Source organism: Orycteropus afer, unplaced genomic scaffold (genome assembly GCF_000298275.1).
Source record: "Orycteropus afer afer isolate SDZICR_OR568_19922 unplaced genomic scaffold, OryAfe1.0 scaffold00366, whole genome shotgun sequence".
NCBI classification, from domain to species: Eukaryota; Metazoa; Chordata; class Mammalia; order Tubulidentata; family Orycteropodidae; genus Orycteropus; species Orycteropus afer.
Genome location: NW_006921953.1, coordinates 353,226 through 374,116, shown reverse-complemented (window position 1 = coordinate 374,116; position 20,891 = coordinate 353,226). Strand labels below are relative to the sequence as shown.

Below are 20,891 nucleotides of genomic sequence, written 5' to 3'. Positions count from 1 at the left end.
TTTGGTCAATGACATGAGACAAAGTATATGTGAACTGCTGTATGAAAAGTGAATTTGCTCTGTAAATCTTCACCCAAATCAAAATAAAATTTTAAAAAATAAATAAAAAATAAAATAAACAGTTGCTGTCAAGTTGATTCTGACTCATGGTGACCCCCATGTATGCGGAGGTGTAGAGTAGAAATGCACTTCATAGAGTTTTCAAAGAAACCTTTCAGAAACAGATTGCCAGGACTTCGTTCTCAGGTACTTCTGGATGGGTTTGAACCATCACCCTTTCAGTCAGTAGCGCTTAATTGGTTGCACCACCAGGAACTGCTTGGAAAACCCAGAGAGGGACAATTACTATCTTCATTTTAAAAGAGGAAATGGAGGCTCCAGAGAGACCCTGCCCTGCACAAGGACACACTCAGCTCTAAGTGGGAAGGGCCAGGCCTGTCAACCTCCTATACCTCTGCTCTTTCCACAGCATATGGGTGAAACCCAGAGATCACCCTGCCTCTTCGTCCTAACTGTGGAGAACTAGTGTCACCAGTGAATCTGATTTACTAGCTTCTTGTCCAGAAGGAGAAGGAGCTCTGGTGGCACAGTGGTTTAGCACTCAGTGCTAACTGGAAGTTCAGCAGTTTGAACCCACCAGCCACTTTACAAGAGAAAGATGAGGCAGTCTGCTCCCATAAAGAGCCTTGGAAATGCAATGGGACAGTTCTACTTGGTTCTACGGGGTTGCTACGAGTTGGAACTGACTTGATGGCAATGGGTTTGGGTTTTTCCCAGGAGGGGAAACTGAGTCCCAGAGAAAGGTAGCAGTACAGGAAAAGGCTCCCAAGTTGTGTGAGAGGGCTAACCTCCTGAATAGCATAGCTGCCACTCTCTAATAAACCCAAACCCAATACCATAAACGCATTTTTATAATTTTGCTATGGAAATAATTTAGCTACAATGAACTCATTTAATTTATAATTGGCTATGCTTTCTCTGTAACACTCAAGAACTCCAATGTAGTGAGAAAAAAATGTGGCTTGCAAGTGGTTTTTATATTCATGAAATTTTTATGAATACTGAATTTAACAATTAATGAAGTTTGATCACACCATTTAGGCAGGTGGTAATTTCTATTCTGGGGTTTTCTTTTCATATGTGGAAGCCAATAAATTTCCTTTCTAGTGTTAAAACATATTGGGAGCGGCTGAAAGACCCAAAAACCTTAGCCCTGTATCTCCTGAGGCTAATGTGACTGTCAGCCACCAAAAGGTAGAGCCAAAGACTTACCTGGACAGAAGCCACTTGCTGGTTTGGCATCACAAGTTCTGGAATAATCACTATAGGTGTGGACAGAAAGGGGTTAGTGAGGGCAGGGGCAGTGCCCACCAGCCCAGCTCAGGGCTCAACCCTAGAGACCCCAGTGCAACTATTCCTAATTTAGCACATCATCTAACTCCCATTGTATAGATTGGGAAACTGAGGCCCAGAGAACATGGCCCAGGGTCAGACATGAGTTGACACAGAGCTAGGGTGGAAACTTAGGTTTCCCCTCCTGTTGGAACCCTGGAGTGAAGCAGGATTGAAGCTCTTCCTCCATTTCTAAGAGCACACCTGGGACCTGAGGAGGGTCTGCAGGGACTGCCCCAGGGTGGTCCTGGTGAATCAGGATGCGTGTGTGTGGGGGGAGGATTGCATAGTTGCTGCTTACCAAAAGTCTTATTCTCAGGTAGAAAATAGGGTGCATTGTCATTCACATCCTCAATGGTGATGAGAAGGGTTCCTAGGGGGACAAAGTGGATTGGCTTTGGGTTCTGGAAAGAGACCTGAACCAGGGAGATTGGGATTCAACCACACACCCTGCAGTCTCCTTCCCATGCATATATACTGATCCCTTTCCCTGCTCTTGACCCCAGGATGTCCACTCAACTTCTCTGCCCTGTGTGGAAGGGAGTATCATTCCCAGACCTCAGAGAAAGCAGGTAACTTGTTCAAGTTCACACAACGAAAGTGCTGGACCAGGACTGAGCCCAGCCCAGATATGTCCCACCTGACCATGACATTACACTGACACTTGCTAGCTGTGTAAGCTGGTTATTTAATTGCCTACTCTGTGCCTCACTTTTCTCATCTATAAAATTGGATAGGGACTACCTACCTCCCGGATTGTGTGAGAGGGTTACAAGGTGCCTGGCATAATTCTTGGCTATGGTAAGGACTCAATATATACTAGTTGTTAATATGGCTACTATTGTTATTTGGAGTTCCTGGATGGTACAAATGGTTAATGCATTCAATCACTAATCAAAACGATAGTTGTTCAAGTCCACCCAAAGGTGTCTAGAAAGGCCTGGTGATCTACTTCTGAATATCTGCCATTGAGAAACCTATAGATATCATTGAAATATACATGTAAAAACTTGAAATAAAAGATTGGAAAAGAAAAAACTCAGAGAATATAAAAACGTTTTATATATTTGAAAAAAAATTCTATGGCACATAATTCTATTCTGACACACAGGGGTTGCCATGAGTTGGAGTCAACTTGATGGCAGCTGATGATTTATTGTTATTTGGTGTCAGAGGTGGGATATTAACTCAGGTCTCTCTGACTCTGAAGTGTGCTCTTTCCTTTACACTACCTCACAAAACAATAGCATCAATTAAGTGCTTACTGTGTGCCAGGCACTGCATTAAATGCATATTTACATGTATATTCTCCTTTCATCTTCACAAACAACCTACTACCTAACTCCACTTGACATACAGGGAAACTGAAGCTGGGGGAGATATTATGACTTGTTTCATGATACTGCTGAGCAAGAATCTAAGCTGATTTGAAACCAGACCTGTGGGTCCCAACCCAGGGCTCTTTCACACTGTCCCTGAACTGCAGCCTGACAAGTCCTGCAGGCCTGACCACCTTACCATTGTCACTGTAGGCCTGGAAGCGGAAGTCTGTCATGAGGTCGTAGGCTCGTACAATGAGAGTGACCAGGTCGCAGGCCTCATAGTCAATGGCCTTACTCTGATTGATGAACACAGAGCCATTGGCCACCACAGAGAACCAGCCATGGCACAGGCTGCCCACATCAACCCCTGCCTTGGTACAGATGACATTCATAAGTTGGATCTCCAGCTGTGCATCGGTGTCCACATCCTCAGCAATCACCTGAGCCACCAGGCCATATTGTGAGCCATTTTCAGCCACACGGATGCCCTGAAGTGAGGCCAGGTCCAGGGTAGGTGGCTCATCATTCACATCCTTCACAGTCACAAGGACAGTTGTTGTTGTCTCAGCCTGGGGGTCTGGGTCCATGGCAGTCACTATCAGATTGAAGGGGCCCTGTGTCTCTTTGTCTAGACTCACATCCCTGGGCAGCTGGAGGTGGCCCATAGCCAACCCAGAACTTAACAGTGAGCCTCGGAGCATGAAGTTGTTGGAGCCACTTCCTAACAGGCTGAAACTGATACGGTTGTTGGCTTCTGTCTGGTCTGCATCCCAGGCCACCACCACACCCACCACTGCTCCTGTAGATGAAGACAGAGAGAAGACCCTGGCCATCAGAGGCCTCCACTGCCAACTCCTCCTTTTGGTACTACAGACCCTCCTTGTGAAGAATCAGAGGACACATTGTGGCCAGGGAGGACTTACCTGGATCTTTTTCCTTCACTGAGAAGGAGTAACTGGACTGGTTGAAGACAGGCAGGTTATCATTGATGTCCTGCAGACAGAGAGAGTCTTGAGCCCAAAGGACAATGGTAAACCTCAAGGTTAACCCTCCCCAGAGCCAATCTGAGAGGGAAGTGGTGATTCAGTGCTAGAATTCTTTTTTTTCTTTTTTTTTAATTGTGATTTGGTGAAGATTTACAGAGCAAATTCACTTTCCATACAGCAGTTCACATACACTCTGTCTCATGACATTGACCACAATTTACCACAATGCAATAGCTCCCCTCTCACTTCCTTCCGAAAATTACCTCTTCCCTATGTCCATCCCTCCATACACTCTTGCCCTCTGAACTGTCTCCCTGTGCATAAGCAGCCCTTCTTTCTCCCATGATTGTTCTCTCCAAGGAGTGTATCTATCTCAGGTAAATGTTCAACTCATATGCCTGTCTTTTGCTTGGCTGGAAGCCACAGGTGTGGGTTCAATTCCAGATCTGACAGGCATCTAGGGGCCATAGTCTCAGCGATTCCACCAGTCTCTATTGGACCAGCAAACCTGGTCCCCCTTTTCTTTTCTCCCCAAATGATTTTGAGTTCTGTCCACATTGCTCTCCCTCTCTATCAAGGATTTCCTACATAGATCCCCTTCCAAGTGGATGACAGTGATAGCCAGGCACCATCTAGTTCTTCTAGTCTCATAGTCATATAGGCTGCAGATCAGATGGTGTACCAGTTGCTAGGACTGATTGTATCCATGAATTTTTGGTTTTCTTCATTCTTCTTTGCTCTGGACAAGGAGAGACATCTAGATGTTGTTGCATCTAGGTGGCAGCTTGCAAGCTTTTAAGATCCCAGTCTCTACTTGCCAAAGTAGGAGGTGGAACAATGTTTTTGTGTAGTATGTTATGCCAATTGAGCTTGATGTCCCCTGCGACTATGGTCCTGAGCCCACAGGTTCAACTACTCGGTCCCTCTGGGTAGCTGGCTGTGACCAAGCAGTGACTACCACCTTGCCTCTTGTCAGCTCTACTATACACCTGGGAATTCAAATCATACACATAAACTTAATAGACCATTGTCTGCCAACCCTATACATGTTCTTGGGTACACACCCCACTTCATAGACATACCTACTAGTTCAGCCTCTCAGTAGAATTCTTGCCTTCCATGTGGAAGACCTGGGTACAATTCCTGGCCAATGCACCTCATGCACAGCCACCACCCTTCTGTCAATGGAGGCTTGCATGTTGCTAAAATAGTTAGAAGGTTTCAATGGAGCTTCTAGACTAAGATGAACTAGGAAGAAAGGCCTGGCAATCTACTTCTGAAAATCAGCCAATGAAAACTCTATATATAACAACAATCTGATGTGCAACAATCATAGGGATGGTGCAGGACCAGGCAGTGTTTCACTCTGTTGTGCATGGGACTACAATGAATTGGGGACTTAATTGACAATAGCTAACAACAACAAAGCCAATCTGAGAAGCCAGTATTTCCTCTGCACTGAGTCATGTACATTCTACCCATGACTCCTCCAACAATACTATTTGTTGAAGTTGTGCACCCATTTCACAGATGAGGAAACAGCCTTCAAGAGAGGACAGGACCTGCCCAGGTCTCCAGCCTGGGTTCACAGACATATCTCAGGACCTCTGCAGTTAGTTATACACTACCAATGAGTCCCACCTTCTCCTTGTTCCTCTGACCTCAGCTTGAACCTGTTTTTGACACTGCTTTCCTGAAAGAAAGGAACTCTGGTGGTGTAGTGGATGAGGAATTTGGCTGCTAACCAGAAGCTCAGTGGTTTAAACCCACCAGCCGCTCCATGGAAAGAAGATGAGGTGATCTACTTCCATAAAGATTTACAGCATCAGAAACCCAATGGGGGTTACTACGAGTCAGAATTAACTCAATGGCAGTGAGTACCCCCCCACACCCACACACACCCAGAAAAGGAGTTCCGGAGTGGTGCAAACAGCTAACACACTGGCTGCTAACTGAAAGTTTGGAGGATCAAGTCTACCCAGAGACACCTTGGAAGAAAGATCTGGTGATCTATTTTTGAAAAACCATCCATTAAAAACCCTATGGAGAGTTCTGGCAAGATGGTGGAATAAGTAGACAAGCTACTGAGATGCTCTACAGCAAAGGAATGAGAAACCAGTTGATACAAAGGATAATCCTGGGACCCTGAGCTTCAAAGGGAAGGAAAAAGAAGTGGATCAAATACTGACTAGTAGAAGAAACTGAATGAAAGCAGAGAACAAGCAGCTATGGACTGTTGACTAGCTTGATGGTGTGGCCATTTTGAGTATTTGCAAGCAACATTCCAATTAGAGAAGCAACCTGATAATCATCTCCACTTGCTGAGAACTGCACGGACAACCATACTGGTGGCTGGTGATTAGAAAGATGGGAGACAACAACTGTATCCACACAACCACATTCATACCTCCTACAACCCCACCTACTGGGTGAGGGCCACTACGTACTTCTGCAGCAACTGATCAGTGATGGACAGTGGTCAATACCAGCCCAACCTACCCTAGCTGTTCTATACAAACAGCTAACAGAAATTTATGCACACATTCTCATCCTTTATCACACCTACTAGGAGACAGGTGGTGACTGCCTAAGTGCTGCCAAACTATTGAATAGAGTAGCACACAAGTCCTGCTCATTTGGATGTATCAAAGGAAAATAAAACAAACAAACAAAAAACCTGGACAAATCACACCAACATAAACCACCAATTAAATATAAATACAATGACATCACAATGTCTCAGAGACAACTAACAATCCCAGTTAAAACAAAGAAGTAAGATCAACTAGTACAAATGAGGGACCAGAATACAAAGGCAGAAAACCTCCCTGAGAAAGAAGTGGCATTGGAACTACTCGATGAAGAATTCAAAAGAATTATATTGGTACCTTCAACAGATTGAGAGACAGATCAAGAAAAACACTGTCAAAATAAAGGAAAACTCTGAAAAAAATAAGGAAAATACAGGCAAAATTGTAGAATCATTTTGGGAAACAATACAGGAACAAACTGACAAAATAAATGAAAAATCAGGAAGCAAATAGAAAAACAGCAAATAGAAATCCAGAAGATTAATACTAAGATTTCAGAAATAGACAATATATTGAAAGGGCAAATGAGTAGAATTGAATTAATGGAAGGCAGAATTTGAGATTGAAGACAAATCTCTCAATACTACTTTGTTAAGAGAACAATGAGAAAAAGAACAAAAATAATGAAGAAAGCCTAAGATTTATTTGGGACACCATCAAGAGGAATAACATGTGTGATCAGTATTTCACAAAAGAAAGAGACAAATAAAACTACAGAGAAAATTGTCAAAGGTTTCTTGGAAGAGAACTTCCCTAATATAATGAAAGACAAAAAGATATGCAATGAATTCAAGAAATGAATCAAGAAATTCAATGAATTCCAAACAGGATAGGTGCCAAAAGAAAATCAACAAGACAGATCATAATCAAACTTTCCAAAACCAAAGACAAAGAATCCTGAAAGCAACTTGATAAAAACTAAAAGTTACCTAAAAAGGGCAACCAATAAGACTAAACTTTGATTTCTCAGCAAAAACTATACAGGAAAGAAGGCAATGGGATGACATATACGAAGCCTTGAAAGAAGAAAATTGCCAACCAATAATTATATACCTAGCAAAATTGTCCTTCAAATATGATGGAGAAATTAGGACATTTCCAGAAAAACAGAAATTAAGGGAATTTGTAAAACTCAGACCTATCTTACATGAGATGCTAAAGGGAGTCCTACAGACGGAGAACCAACAATGCAGACAACAACCTATGATTAACACACATGACAATATAACCCAGAAACCAACTCATTTATGGAAGTATCCAAAGTAAAATAAATTTACAAGACTGAAAACAGGGATCCACCGACATCAATTGGTAAATGAGAACAGCTACAAAGCAAAAAGAAGGAACAAATAGTGTAGTTACAGAGCTTGGATAACCAAACTATATGGTACATACATACAATGGAATACTATGCAACACTAAAGAATAATGTAGAATATGCAAAACACTGCAAAATGTGGGTGAACTTGGAGGACATTATGCTGAATAAAATAAGTCAATCACAGAAAGACAAATATTGTATTAGTTAATCATTGTAAAAAGTCAAGTAAAGGTTTATATATGGAGAGGAAGTCAAGAATATTTCAAGATATAATTAACTATTTTAAAGTTGGGAGAAAATAATAAATCATAGGACAACCTCAAAGAAATTAATAAATGCTCTCATCTAAATAAAAATGGGGAAAGGCACAAGTATTTAGCAAATGCTCAAACAATACCAATTAAAGAAATGATTTTTAAAAAAATCATAAACAATATGAGCTCAGCACAGAAAATTATATGGAACAAAGAAATCAGTAATACCACACACACACACACACACACATACAAACATATCAAAATGACAGCAATAAATTCATATTTGTCTATAACTACAATGAATGTATGTGGATTAGATGCAAAATCAAGAGACACAGAGCTGAGAAATGAATAAGAAAACATGACCTATCAATATGTTGTCTACAAGAGATACACTTTAGACACAAAGACAAAAATAAACTAAAAATCAAAGGTTGGAAAAAATATATCAAGCAAATGATGATCAAAAAGGGGCAGGATCAGACTTCCAGTAAGATGGAGGAATAGGCAGACAAGTGACACAGAGCCTCTTCAACAAAGAGAAGAAAAAACAGTTGACAGAGGTACAGAAGATAATCCTGGAGCCCTGAGCTTTGAAAGGAACTATGCAGAAGTGGATTAGGCACCAACTAGTGGAAAAACCTGAAGGAAAACAGTGAGTACAGAGACAGTCAGAGCTGCGGACTGTCAGCTACTCTGATGGGACCAACAGCCTGAATATTTCCAAGTGGCGTTGGGTCCTGAGAATTGACCTAAAGATCAGCCCTGGTCACCCAGGGCTGCAGGGACAACTGCACTGGTGGCCTATTACTAGGAAGGGAAACAGCAAGGAGGGAGACAACCTGAGCTGTTGACTTTCCACTGCTGGAGGGTGCAGCCATTTTGGTTGTTTACATGTTGCAGCCATTTTGGGTATTTAAAGTGACCGAGAGCACAGACATTTTGAGTGTTTACAAGCGGTGGCCATTTTGGATATTTAAAGTGACCAAGGGTGCAACCATTTTGAATCTTTACAAGTGGCAACCATTTTGGATTTTAAAGTGATAGCATTCTCATTCAGATTCCAGGGACCTAAGAACAGGCTCTGTTTGCCAAGGTCAGCAGGGATATATGAGAGGCTGACAACAGGAAAGGAGACAGGTGGTGAGTGTATAAATGCTGTCCACTAGTGAATAGAGGAGCACAGTACCCTGCTTGTGTAGATAACATACAAACAAAACAAAGAAAATGAAAATTGTGGGCAAGTCACTCCAACATACAATCACCAATTAAATATAAACACAAAAACATCACAATGCCTTGGATACAACAGAGCATCACAGTCCACACAAAGAAGCAAGATAAAGGAGGAGAAACCAGGGACCATGATACAGACCCAAAACACATCCTTGAGGAAGACTCACCATTGGAACTCCCTGATAAGGAATTTAAAAGAATTGTATTTAGGTGTCTTCAACGAATTGAGAGACAGACCAAGGAAAACACAGAGAAACCCAAGAGTAATTTTGAAAGACAATACAAGAATAAAATGACAAAATAAATGAAAAATTAGAAATGATACAAAGTCTCCACACAGAAATCCAGAAGATTAATGCTAAATTTTCAGATATAGATAAGACATTGAATGGGCAAAGGAGTAGAATTGAATCAATGGAAGACAGAATTAGTGAGATTAAGTCAAATACCTGAACACTTCTTTGGAAAGGGATAAATCAGAAAAAAGATTAAAACAAAATGAAGAAAGCCTAAGGTTCATGTGGGATACCATCAAAAGGAATAACCTATGTGTAATCAGAATTTCAGAGCAGGAAGAGAAAAATAAAACGACAGAGAAAATCGTCAAAGATTTTTTGGAAGAGAATTTTCCTGGTATGATGAAAGATGAGAATATATCCATTCAGGAAGTCCAACAAACCCCAAACAGGATAGACCCCAAAAGAAAATCACCAAGACACATCATCATCAAACTTACCAAAACCAAAGACAAAGAAAAAATCATGAGAGCAGCATGGGAAAAACGAAAAGTTACCTACAAGGGGCAACCAATAAGGCTAAGCTCGGATTTCTCGACAGAAACCAGTCAGGTGAAAAGACAATGGAATGGTATATATAAAACCCTGAAAGAGAAAAATTTCCATCCAAGAATTATGTACCTAGCAAAATTGTCCCTCAAATATGATGGTGAAATTAGGACATTTCCAGATAAGCAGAAATTAAGGGAATTTGTTAAAACCAGACCAACCTTACAAGAGATGCTAAAGGGAGCCCTTTGGACAGAGAAGCAACAACAGCCAACAACTGACCATTAACACACATGATGGTATAACCCAGAAAACAACCCAGTTATGGAAGTATCCAAAGTAAATAAGCCTACAAGATTGTAAACAGGGAACCAGAGACATCAATTGACAAATGAGGATAACTACAAACCAAAAAGAGGGACAAAACTGTCATTACAGAACTTGTAGATGGTACGGAAACCAAGACAACTACAAGATAGAATGGACTGTTCCAAACTGGGAGGAAAACTATAAATCACAGGGTAACCTCAAAGAAAAATGATAAACCTTCACATCAAAATAAAAAGGAGGACCAGCATAAATATTCAGCAAATACTAAAACAATAGCAATGAAGGAAGTGATAACATGATTCATAAACAAAACAAGCTCAGCATAGAAAATTATATGGAACAAAGAAATCAACACCATGAAAAAGCACATAACAAAAGTGACAGCAACAAATTCACATTTGCTGGTAATTACATATCTGGCAAGAGACTTATCTCTAAGATTTGTAGCGGAAGAATAGATAAACAAATTATGCTACACACACATAATGGAATGCTATGCAGCACTAAAAAATAATGTAGAGTGCAAAACACAGCATAATATGGATGAACTTGGAGGACATTATGCTGAGTGAAATAAGTCAATCACAGAAGGATAAATATAGTTACTAGTTCGTTGTTGTGGAGGGACAAGGAAAGGTTTACATATGGAGGGAAACTTTCTTTGTTGGCTGCCAGGAGTGGAGGGGGGGAACACTGCAAAAAAAATGCACTGACCCTTGTCACTTTAGTTTTGTGTAATTCACTGCACATAAATTATATTTCAATAAAATGCATTTAAAAAAGGGGGGTAGGATCACTAACAGCAAAGTTAAACAAGACAGAAAATAAATGCTTGAGAGGATGTGGCGATATTGGGATGCTCATACACTGCTGGTGGGACTGTCAAATAATACAACCACTGTGGAAACAGCATAGTGATTCCTTAAAAAGTTGGAATTAGAAATACCATTTGATCCAGCAATTCCAGGACAAGAACATATATATGCATGCCATGTTCATCGCAGCACTATTTACAATAGCAAAAAGATACAAACAACCTAGGTGCCCATCAACAGAAGAATGGATAACCAAACAATAGTACATACATACTATGCAACACTAAAGAAAAATGTAGAATATGCAAAACACTGCATAACATAGGGTGAACTTGAAGGACATTATGCTGAGTGAAATAAGTCAATCACTGAAAGACAAATATTGTATTAGTTCATTATTGTAAAAAGTCAAGGAAATGTTTATATATGGAAGGAAACTTTCTTTGTTGGTTACCAGGGGTAGGAGGGGAGGGAAGGGGAGGGAACACTGCTAGATGGGTAGAGACAAATACTGATTTGGGTGAAGGGCAATACACCAAATGTGAGTGATCACCACGGTGGTATTGAGAAAAAGGAAGACATAGGTACGTGGGAGATACAGACAACAAAGATAAGCCCTTTAGCACATACAGTACTGTATTGTCGGTGATGGCAAACATTGATCTACAGGTGGATAGATGGTGGACAGGCTGAACAATCAGGTATGTCTAGGCAGGGGGGAGTGTGCCCATGACTATGTAGAGGGTTGACAGATAATGTTTCTACAAGTGTATTTGTATGTTGTGTAAGAATTCTCAGGTATATAGTAGAGCTGACAAGGGACAGGTTTGTGGTAATTTCTTGGCTACTGCCAGCTACCTGGAGGGAGCGAGTAGTTGGACCTGTGGGCTCGAGACCATAGTCCCAGGGGACATCAAGCTCAGTTGGCATAACATACCACACAAAAACATTGTTCCAGTTCCTAGTTTGGTGAATAGCAACTGGGATCTTAAAAGCTTGCAAGTGGCCATCTAGATGCAATGATGGGTCTCTCCTCATCCAAAGCAAAGAAGAATGAAGAAAACCAAAGACACATGGAAACAATTAGTCCAAGGGACTGGTACACCATGTGATCCTCAGCTTATATGACCATGAGACCAGAAGAACTAGATGGTGCCCAGCTACCACTGTCAACCACTCAGTGGGGGATCTAGGTAGCAGATCCTGAATAGAGTAGGAGAACAATGTGGAACAAAGATCAAAATTATATATGAAATATATAATATATATGTATATATTAAAAAAGACCAGGTTTGCTGGTCTGATAGAGCCTGGTGAAACCCTTGAGACTATGGCCCCTAACTGCCCTTCAGGTCTGGAATTGAACTAACTCCTGTGGCTTCCAGCCAAATAATAGACAGGCATATGGGCTGAACATTTATATCAGGTAGATATTCCTTGAGAGATCAATCATGGGAGAACAGAGAAGCAGTGTATGCACAAAGAGGCTGCTCAGGTGGCAGGAGTGCATGGGAGGGAAGAACTCAGGGAATAGATAACTATGGGGAGGAAGTGGGAAGAGAGCTGTTACATTGTGGGAAATTGCAGTCAATGTCATAAGACAAAATGTGTATGAACTGCTGTATGGAAAATGAATTTTTTCTGTAAACTTTCACCCAAATTACAATAAAAATTTAAAATAGAATAAATAAACTATCACAAATATGTACCTTAAAAAAAAAAGCAGGATATTAAAAGCTTGCAAGTGGCCATCTAAGTTGTAACAATTGATCTCTCCTTGACTAGAGCAAAGAAAAATGAAGAAAACCAAAGACACGTGGAAACAATTAGTCTAAGGGACTAGTCCACTATGTGAACATCAGCCTACATGAGATCAGAAGAACTAGATGGTGCCCGACTATCACTGTAGAACACTCAGAAAGGGATCAGTATAGGAGATACTAGATAGAGTAGGAGAAAAATGTGGGAGGAAAACCCCAAAACTCAAAATCATAAAAAAGACCATGCTTACTGGTCTAATAAAACAAAACTCACTGCTGTCGAGTTGGATCTGACTCATAGCAACCCCTCCTTGGGTTTCCGAGGTGGTATCACTACGGAAGTAGATTGCCCAACCTTCCTTCCGAGGAGTGGCTGATGGGTTTGAACAGCCAGCCTTCTGGTTAGCAGTCAAATGCCTTAGGCACTACACTACCAGAGCTCCCTAGTGGTCTAATGTTGTTGTTGTTGCTATTTGCCGTCGAGCCGGACCCGACTCATAGCGACCCCTCCTTGGGTTTCCGAGGCAGTATCACTACGGAAGTAGATTGCCCAACCTTCCTTCCGAGGAGTGGCTGGTGGGTTTGAACTGCCAGCCTTCTGGTTAGCAGTCAAGTGCCTTAAGGCACTATGCTACCAGAGCTCCTATTACAGGTAGTAACAAACATTAATCTACAGCTATGCCATACATAAATAGACAGGCAAGATAATCAGATATGAGTAGGCAAATGGGAATATCCTTATGTCAATATGTAGGTTTGGTAGATAATATTTCTACATTTGTATTTGTACATGCTATAAAAATGCCCGTGTATATAATAGAGAAAACAGGGGGCAAAGTTATGATAACATCTTAGCCACAACCAAACACCATAGGGAGTGAGTTGCTGGGCCTGCAATGTTGGGACCAGGGTCAGGGGGACATCAAGGTCAATTGGCATAACAGTATACAAAAACATTGTTCTAGATCTTACTTTTGTTGTGAATGGCCATCTAAGATGTAATTTTTGGTCTCTCTTCATCTGAAGCAAAGTAGAGTGAAGAAAATCAAAGACACATGGAAACAATTAGCTCAAGGAACTAGTGGACCATATGACCCTGAGACCAAAAGAACTAGATAGTGGCTGGTTACCACCTGGAAAAGAATCAAAATTAGAGATCTCAGAGAGAGTGAAAGGAAAATGTGGAACAAAACTCAAAATCATTAAAAAAAGGAAAGAAAAAAAAGACTAGCTTACTGGTCTGATAGATACAGATGAAACCCCTGAGACTATGGCCTCTAGTCACCCTTTGGGCCTGGAATTGAACTCATTGCCATGTTTTAACTTTCAGTTGAACAACAGATAGGTCTCTGAGGTGAACCATTACACCACGGAGATGCACTCCTTAGAAAAACCAACACTGGTAGATCAGAATGGCAGCATTTGCATAGGGAGAAAGCTCAGAAGGTAGGAATGCAAAGGGAAGAAGGAGACAAGGAAAAGACCACCACAAGGAGGAAATGAGAAGAGAGCTGTTACATTGTGGGGATTGCAATTAATGTCACAAAACAAAATGTGTGGGGACAGTGGAAGGAAAACGAATGTGCTCCGTAAACTTTCACCCAAATCATGATAAAAAGTTGAAAAACAAACAAACCCTACAGAACACAGTTCTATTCTGATACAGATGAAGTAGCCATGAGTTGGAGTTGGTGGCAACTGGAATGCTGGGAATGTGGTTCTGAGTCCCTGTCTGGGTCTTTGTCTGGCCCAGATCGACTCCTTATTTATCAGACTTCTTATACTGGCACTATTACCGTGATGTTTCCACAAAGGCCCCACAGCCCTAGAGTCTTCTGGTCCCTGCCTTCCTCCTGTCCCTGACACTAGCTGACCCCAGACACTAGCTCTATGCACAGGGCAGAGCCAGATTCTGGTAATCTATGAGGGCTTGGACCCAGACCTGCTCTGAGACACCAGCTGTCTTTAGATCTCACCTTCCCTTTCTGCCTTGGTCCCCCCCACACACACACCAACAGAGCACTCGCAGCTCTTGTCACAGCACAGAGACAACTTTGCCTCCCACTTTCTCCCTTAACACTGATGTGCACTTGGGCGGGTAACCTTACATGTGTCAGCCCTTCCCCAGGTCTGCTCACAGGCCAAAGGAGGCTCCCAGGTGGGTGACATCCTAGATGTACACTTCTGCTTTCAGCTTTTTCTATTATAACACTAGAATGAACATCTTTGGAAACAGCTTTCTCTGCTTTAACTAGATATATATACACGCTCTGATGGCGATTTCCTTGGAATGGAGTTACTGGCTCCATACACATGACCAGTTGCATCCTCAAGGTCATCCTAATTCACAGGTGTGGTTAAGAGCACAGCTCTAAGTCCAAGTTGGCCCCATCTCTGTCTTGCACATGACTTTGAGTTTGACTTCTCCAGACCTCAGTGTCCTCATTTGCAAAATGGGGATGGTAGAACCCACACACAAGGCTTTTGTGAGGACTGGCTTCCAGAGGTGAAAGGACGTGGATCACTCAATAAATTCAGCTCAGCTTTCTCTCGTCTTTGCACCCTGCCCCTTAAGAGCAACAGACACTTCTAATTTGTCTGTTTCTGTGTTCTTTTTCTTTGATACATGTAGCAGAGGGGCACATCCAACCCAGGAGGGCACAGGGCTGCTCTGTAAGTGGCATAGGTTGTACACTGCCTACCCCTGGGAGATGCCATTCACATCATAGACATTGTAGAAGAACATAGTTGTTACACTTTTCCAGAAGAAGGTGACTTGTGGGCAGGTGGTAGCACTAGAACCCCACTCCATAACTCTGGGCAAGTTACTGAACCTCTCTGTGCTTTAGTTTCCTCATCAATAAAATGATAATAACAACAGTCCATAATTTGTAGGACCAGGTGTGCAGTAGGCAATTTAACCAACCAAACACATGGCCATTGAATCAATTTTGACTCATAACAACCCTATAGGACAGAGTAGAACTGCCCCCACAGATGCAGACTGCTTTCATCTTCCACAGAGAGGCTGGTGGGTTTGGACCACTGACCTTTTGGTTAGCAGCAGAATGCTCCTATAGTAAACATTATAAACCAACTAAACAACCTCACTGCCACTGAATCAGTTCTGACTCACAGAGACCCCCAATGGATTTCTACAGCTGTACATCTTTATGGAAACAGACTGCCCCATCTTTCTTCCACGGAGTGGCTGGCAGGTTCGAACTACCAAACTTTTGTTTAGCAGCTATTATACCATCAGTGCTCCTTAGTAGATAATACAGATGTTGATTTTTCTTCCCTTCTCTTTGCCCTTTGATGGTGGTGGGAGACAGGATGGTTCTGGGTAGAACCTTGTGAATGATCATAAGACCTAGCACTTGCTGAGTACCTCCTATGTGGCAGGCAAAACTGTAGGTACTTCCTATTACTCAATCATTTCATCTTTATACTGTTATCACCCCCAGGATCCTCTTACCTGCCACACTGTAAGGGGCAGAAATGTGGCTTCAGTCCGAGGAGAACTGGTCACCTTTGTGGGAGAGCCCCAACACAGGGCCAGCAGGCCGTTGATCCATCCCAGTGCCCCGCCATGGTGGAGTCCAGCCTTACCTCGACATTGATGGTGACATTGACTTCAGTGCTGAGAACAGGCACACCACTGTCAGCCACGCGCACAGTCAGCACAATGCGGCCCCCCAGTTTGGGGTCAATGGCCTCTCGGTCCAAGGGCTCCAGGTTTCTGAGGAGCCCTGTGTCAGGGTCCACTGAGAAGTTGTGGCTGTAGGAGCTAGGCAGCAGGCTGAAGTATAAGCGGCTGTTGTCGGTGCCAGGCTCGTCCTCATCATGGGCCTGTACAGGAGGGCAGGGACAGGCATCAGCATTAGGCAGCCTCTGGGCTCTCAGCATCTCCCTTCAACTGGCCCACTGACTTGAGCCTGAAGCCAGTCAGATGCTCGCCAGTATCCCAGCCTCAGCCTCTCATCTAAGAGGGTCATATCAGGAGTTTGCAAGAGCTTTTTGAGGCCTTCGGCACTGAGAAGTCATTCATTTATTCCAAATGTTGCTACATACCTACCACGTGCCAGGACCTTTTCCAGGCACTGGGAGCTATGATGATCAAAATAGCTTCATGTGGAGCTGACATTCATGAGGAGGGAGGAGTCAGAGCAGAATATCACAAATCTTTTAAAATTTAATATATACCATAAAGTAAGTGTGAAGTCTAACAAAATTCTGATTTTCCCATGATGTCTACTTTGGTGCTATATTTTAAACAATAGCTGATGCTTCATCCAAGGTGTGTAGGTGTGTGTGCATGTGCGTATGTGTGCATATGTGTGTGCGTGTGTATGTGTGTACCCTGCTAAAGCCCCGAACATGTGCTTGATTTGACTTTGGGGTAACCTAGCACCAAGGGCACAATGAGTTCTTCCATGCCACTGGGCCTTTGCACATGCTGTTCTCTCACCCAGAATGTCCTCTCTCCTTTGCATGATTATTCTGAGCTTCCATAGCTCCTGGGCTACTTTGACAAGCACAGGTGACAAAGTGAATGACTTTCTGGTACCTTCCCCCAACTATAAGCCACCTGATAGCAAGAACTGTAGCAGATTCATCTCTGAGGACCTGGACCCAGCAAAGGGCCTGGGGTACAATAGCTATTCAGTAAATATGGCTTTGAAGGCAGAACTGGGATATTTAACTTGGAACACATTCTTTACCCCTCTTCTACAGGCACCCCACCCTCCACTTGCAGCTCTTTCTGTTTAGTTCTGTTGGGCTCTTGTTCATTATATGCCTTCTTTGTGGGAGGCCAAAGCTGATTTTTCCAAAAGTCTGACTATCTGTTTAGACCTTGGTGCTGTACCTCAGGCCAGGTAATTTGGCAAGCTCTTCTTAGGGCTCACACTGTGTCACACTGGGCACTAAGTTCCCAAGGAGCAGATCTGAAATACTCCCTGCCACAAGGCCAGGGTGAGAAGGATAAAAGGGTAAGACCCAGGTTTTAGGGCCAGAGAAGCCTGAGCTCCAGCTCCAATAATGCCATTTATTGGCTGTGCAACTATGGAAAAATCACTTAACTTCTCTGAGCCTCTGTGCTCTCCCTCTGTAATTGGGGACAATTAGAGCATCTGCTTCACAATCTGGTCAAGTGGCTGGAATGAGGTCAGGGACAGAAACATGCTTTATTATCTGCACAGACCTAGAAGGATGAGAGGGCTCTGTGATCATGTGACTGTCATTCTGAGGGTCTGGTTTCCCACTTCTCATAAGTCTCCCTTTCAGATGACCCAGGGGAAAAGCTTCTCTTGTTCTCATAACCTAGGAAGGAAGTTTTTCTCTGGAGCCACTAGATGGGTTTTTGTCTCACAGTCTTTTTGAACCTGTCACTGATCTCATTTCCTTTTTTGCTGTGGCCATTAAGAAGCTAAGAGCTAAATTTGCAGCTCACCCATATCAATTGTGTGACTCTGGGTTCTAACTCAACCTCTGTGCCCTGTCACAATGCCATTCTTATTTTCCCTTTTTCTTTGTTTCTTCCCACATTTTAATTTTATTTATTTATTTTTTTAAATCTAAGCCACTTCAGATATTTTCTGGACTGAAGCAGGGTCATAAATAAAGAAAAGCAAGATGATTTTGCTTGGTGCCAGGCCTTGTGCTGAGTGATTTATATCTATTATTTCATTATTCCCAATGCCTCTGCAAATAAGTACTATGATGGTCCTCATCTTCCTAAAAGGAATGGAGAGACTGAGTGACTTTCTCAGGGCTATATAGCAGAGCCTAGCTTGTATCAGGACCAGCATGACTACAGACCTGGCTGTGCCCCATCTACCCTGCCCGGGCTGGCTCACACCTGGATGGTCACGGAGACATTTTCTCGTTCCTCCTGGACAAAGATGTTGTAGAAGCCGTTGATCACAGGCATCTTGTCATTGATGTCCAACAGGGTTATCTGTAAGGTGGTGGAGTCTGACAGGTTCCCACCATCCGTGGCCTGCAGCGTGAGGTAGTACACAGCCTGCTTCTCACGATCCAGCAGGTAGCCATTTCTCACTGTCACAGTCCCATTGTTTGGGTTCACCTCGAAGAGGTCCGCCCTGCCCAGGGTTGCCAGGTTTCACAAATAAAAATACAGGCAGCGTTCTCAGTTCCATTTGAAGTTCAGATAAACCATGAAAAACATTTAGCATATCCCATGCAATATTTAGGAGCTCTGGTAGCATAGTGGCTAAAAGCACTTGACTGCTAACCAGAAGGCTGGCGGTTCAAACCCACCAGCCACTCCTCGGAAGGAAGGTTGGGCAATCCTACTTCCGTAGTGATACTGCCTCGGAAACCCAAGGAGGGGTCCCTATGAGTCAGGGCTGACTCGACAGCACATAACAACATGTAATATTTGCAACATACTTATACTAAAATATCATTTGAGATTTATCTGAAATTGACATGGAAGTGAGCATCCTGTATTTTTCTGCAACCCTAGCCTTGTGGTGAAATAAAAAGATGGGCCTGGGCCCTGCCAACCCGCCTGCCTGCCCACTGCCCTCCAACCCCAAGGCCTTACCCATTCCCTGGGAGCAGGCTATAGGTGATGTGGCCACCCTCACCCGTGTCAGGGTCAATTACCTGAGACAGAGAGATAGGGGGCACTCTTTGAAGGCAATGGCATTTGCTGCCAACACTCCAGTTACTGGGGAGAGAGGTGTTATGCTTTCTGACACAAAGAAAGAACCCCCTTGAGACAACACAGATCCACACAAAGACACACACACACACACATCCTATGCACAGACTCATGCATGCATGTGTACTTGCTGAGACACAGTGACTTCAGATAACAGAAACTCAGGCAGGCCCACAGTCCCCAGCCTGGCCCAGCTATGTCCCACATCACTTACATGGATGCTATTGGTGACCACAGAGCCATTGGCACTGTGCTCTGGCACAGTAAGGACATAAAGGCTCTGTGAGAATGTGGGCCGGTGATCATTGATGTCTCTGACATGGATGGTCACCATGGCAATGGAAAAATTCTGGCTGACTGAGTCAGTGGCCACCACCTATGGGCAGGGAAGAGGCAACACACTGAGAACAGAATACCACTGGTCTCCCTTCACTAGGGACCAAGCTCCCAGGCCCTTACCTGCACCAGCATCACTGTCTGCCTCTCGTAGTCCACCAACGCAGACATCTTTACCAGCACCTGCACTTCTGCTGAGCCTGCAGCCCGCTCAGGGGAGATGCTGAAGGCTTCAGCATCAGGACCGCTCAGGGAGAGCAGGAAGGTGCCATTACTGCCCTGTGAAAGTAGGCCATTTAAATAGGGACCTACCCCCCTGCAGTGCATCCATCTGCATCTTTTCCCCAACCTTTGGCCCCAGGTTCCTGCCTCAGGAAGCCCTGCCCATTGAGGTCTCATGAAAGGGAGACTCTCAAAAGATCATGTGTGCAGGAAGGATGTGCCAGGAGATAGGCCTGGTCACCAATCCCAGAAAATGTGGTTCACCAGAGGAGGATTTCTCTAGACACTGTGGGCCCCCAATCTGGGCTGGAGAGACAGATCTTGGACATGTACCACTCACTTCCATAAAGTATCACTATCAGTCCTCCTTATCAACCATCATTCACCACCCACTACCACCCAATGCCAACACCAGATACCGCCCAACACCCCACATTACCCCACCACCACATACCACCTTCTATTCAACACCAACCAGCAACTCAGCACCATCACCACTCAACCCCAACCACCCACTCAACACCAACCGCTAACTCAACACCACTCCTCATTCAACACCACCCACCAATTCAAAACCACCTGCCACTTGAAACCAACCACAACCAAGGACCTGAATATGAAAACTAAAACTATAAAAGTCTTAGAAGAAAATATAGGGATAAGGCTCTGGGACCTATTTTTAACAATAGATCATCAGATACAACAAATAAAGTACATACAGCAAAGACAGAATACATAAATTAGACCTTGTAAAAATGAAGTACTTTTGTTCATCAAAGAACAACAAAGTGAAAAGACAGCTTGTAGATTGGGAGAAAGATTTGGAAACCACACATCCAATAAG

The 20,891-nt window shown here is 43.2% G+C and overlaps 1 protein-coding gene across 1 annotated transcript in view; it reads right to left on the bottom strand.

The window, feature by feature from the left end:
* CDHR2 (cadherin related family member 2) overlaps nt 1-20,891 on the bottom strand; it is a 115,750-nt gene that overhangs the window by 14,321 nt on the left and 80,538 nt on the right. The window contains exons 13-21 of the mRNA XM_007952978.1: nt 19,949-20,104; nt 19,704-19,865; nt 19,370-19,431; nt 18,659-18,902; nt 16,408-16,647; nt 3,638-3,707; nt 2,911-3,513; nt 1,694-1,765; nt 1,273-1,322 (exon numbers count right to left, since the gene is read on the bottom strand). Of these exons, the coding sequence (XP_007951169.1) occupies nt 1,273-1,322; nt 1,694-1,765; nt 2,911-3,513; nt 3,638-3,707; nt 16,408-16,647; nt 18,659-18,902; nt 19,370-19,431; nt 19,704-19,865; nt 19,949-20,104 (1,659 nt within the window). The remainder of the gene's footprint in view (nt 1-1,272; nt 1,323-1,693; nt 1,766-2,910; nt 3,514-3,637; nt 3,708-16,407; nt 16,648-18,658; nt 18,903-19,369; nt 19,432-19,703; nt 19,866-19,948; nt 20,105-20,891) is intronic.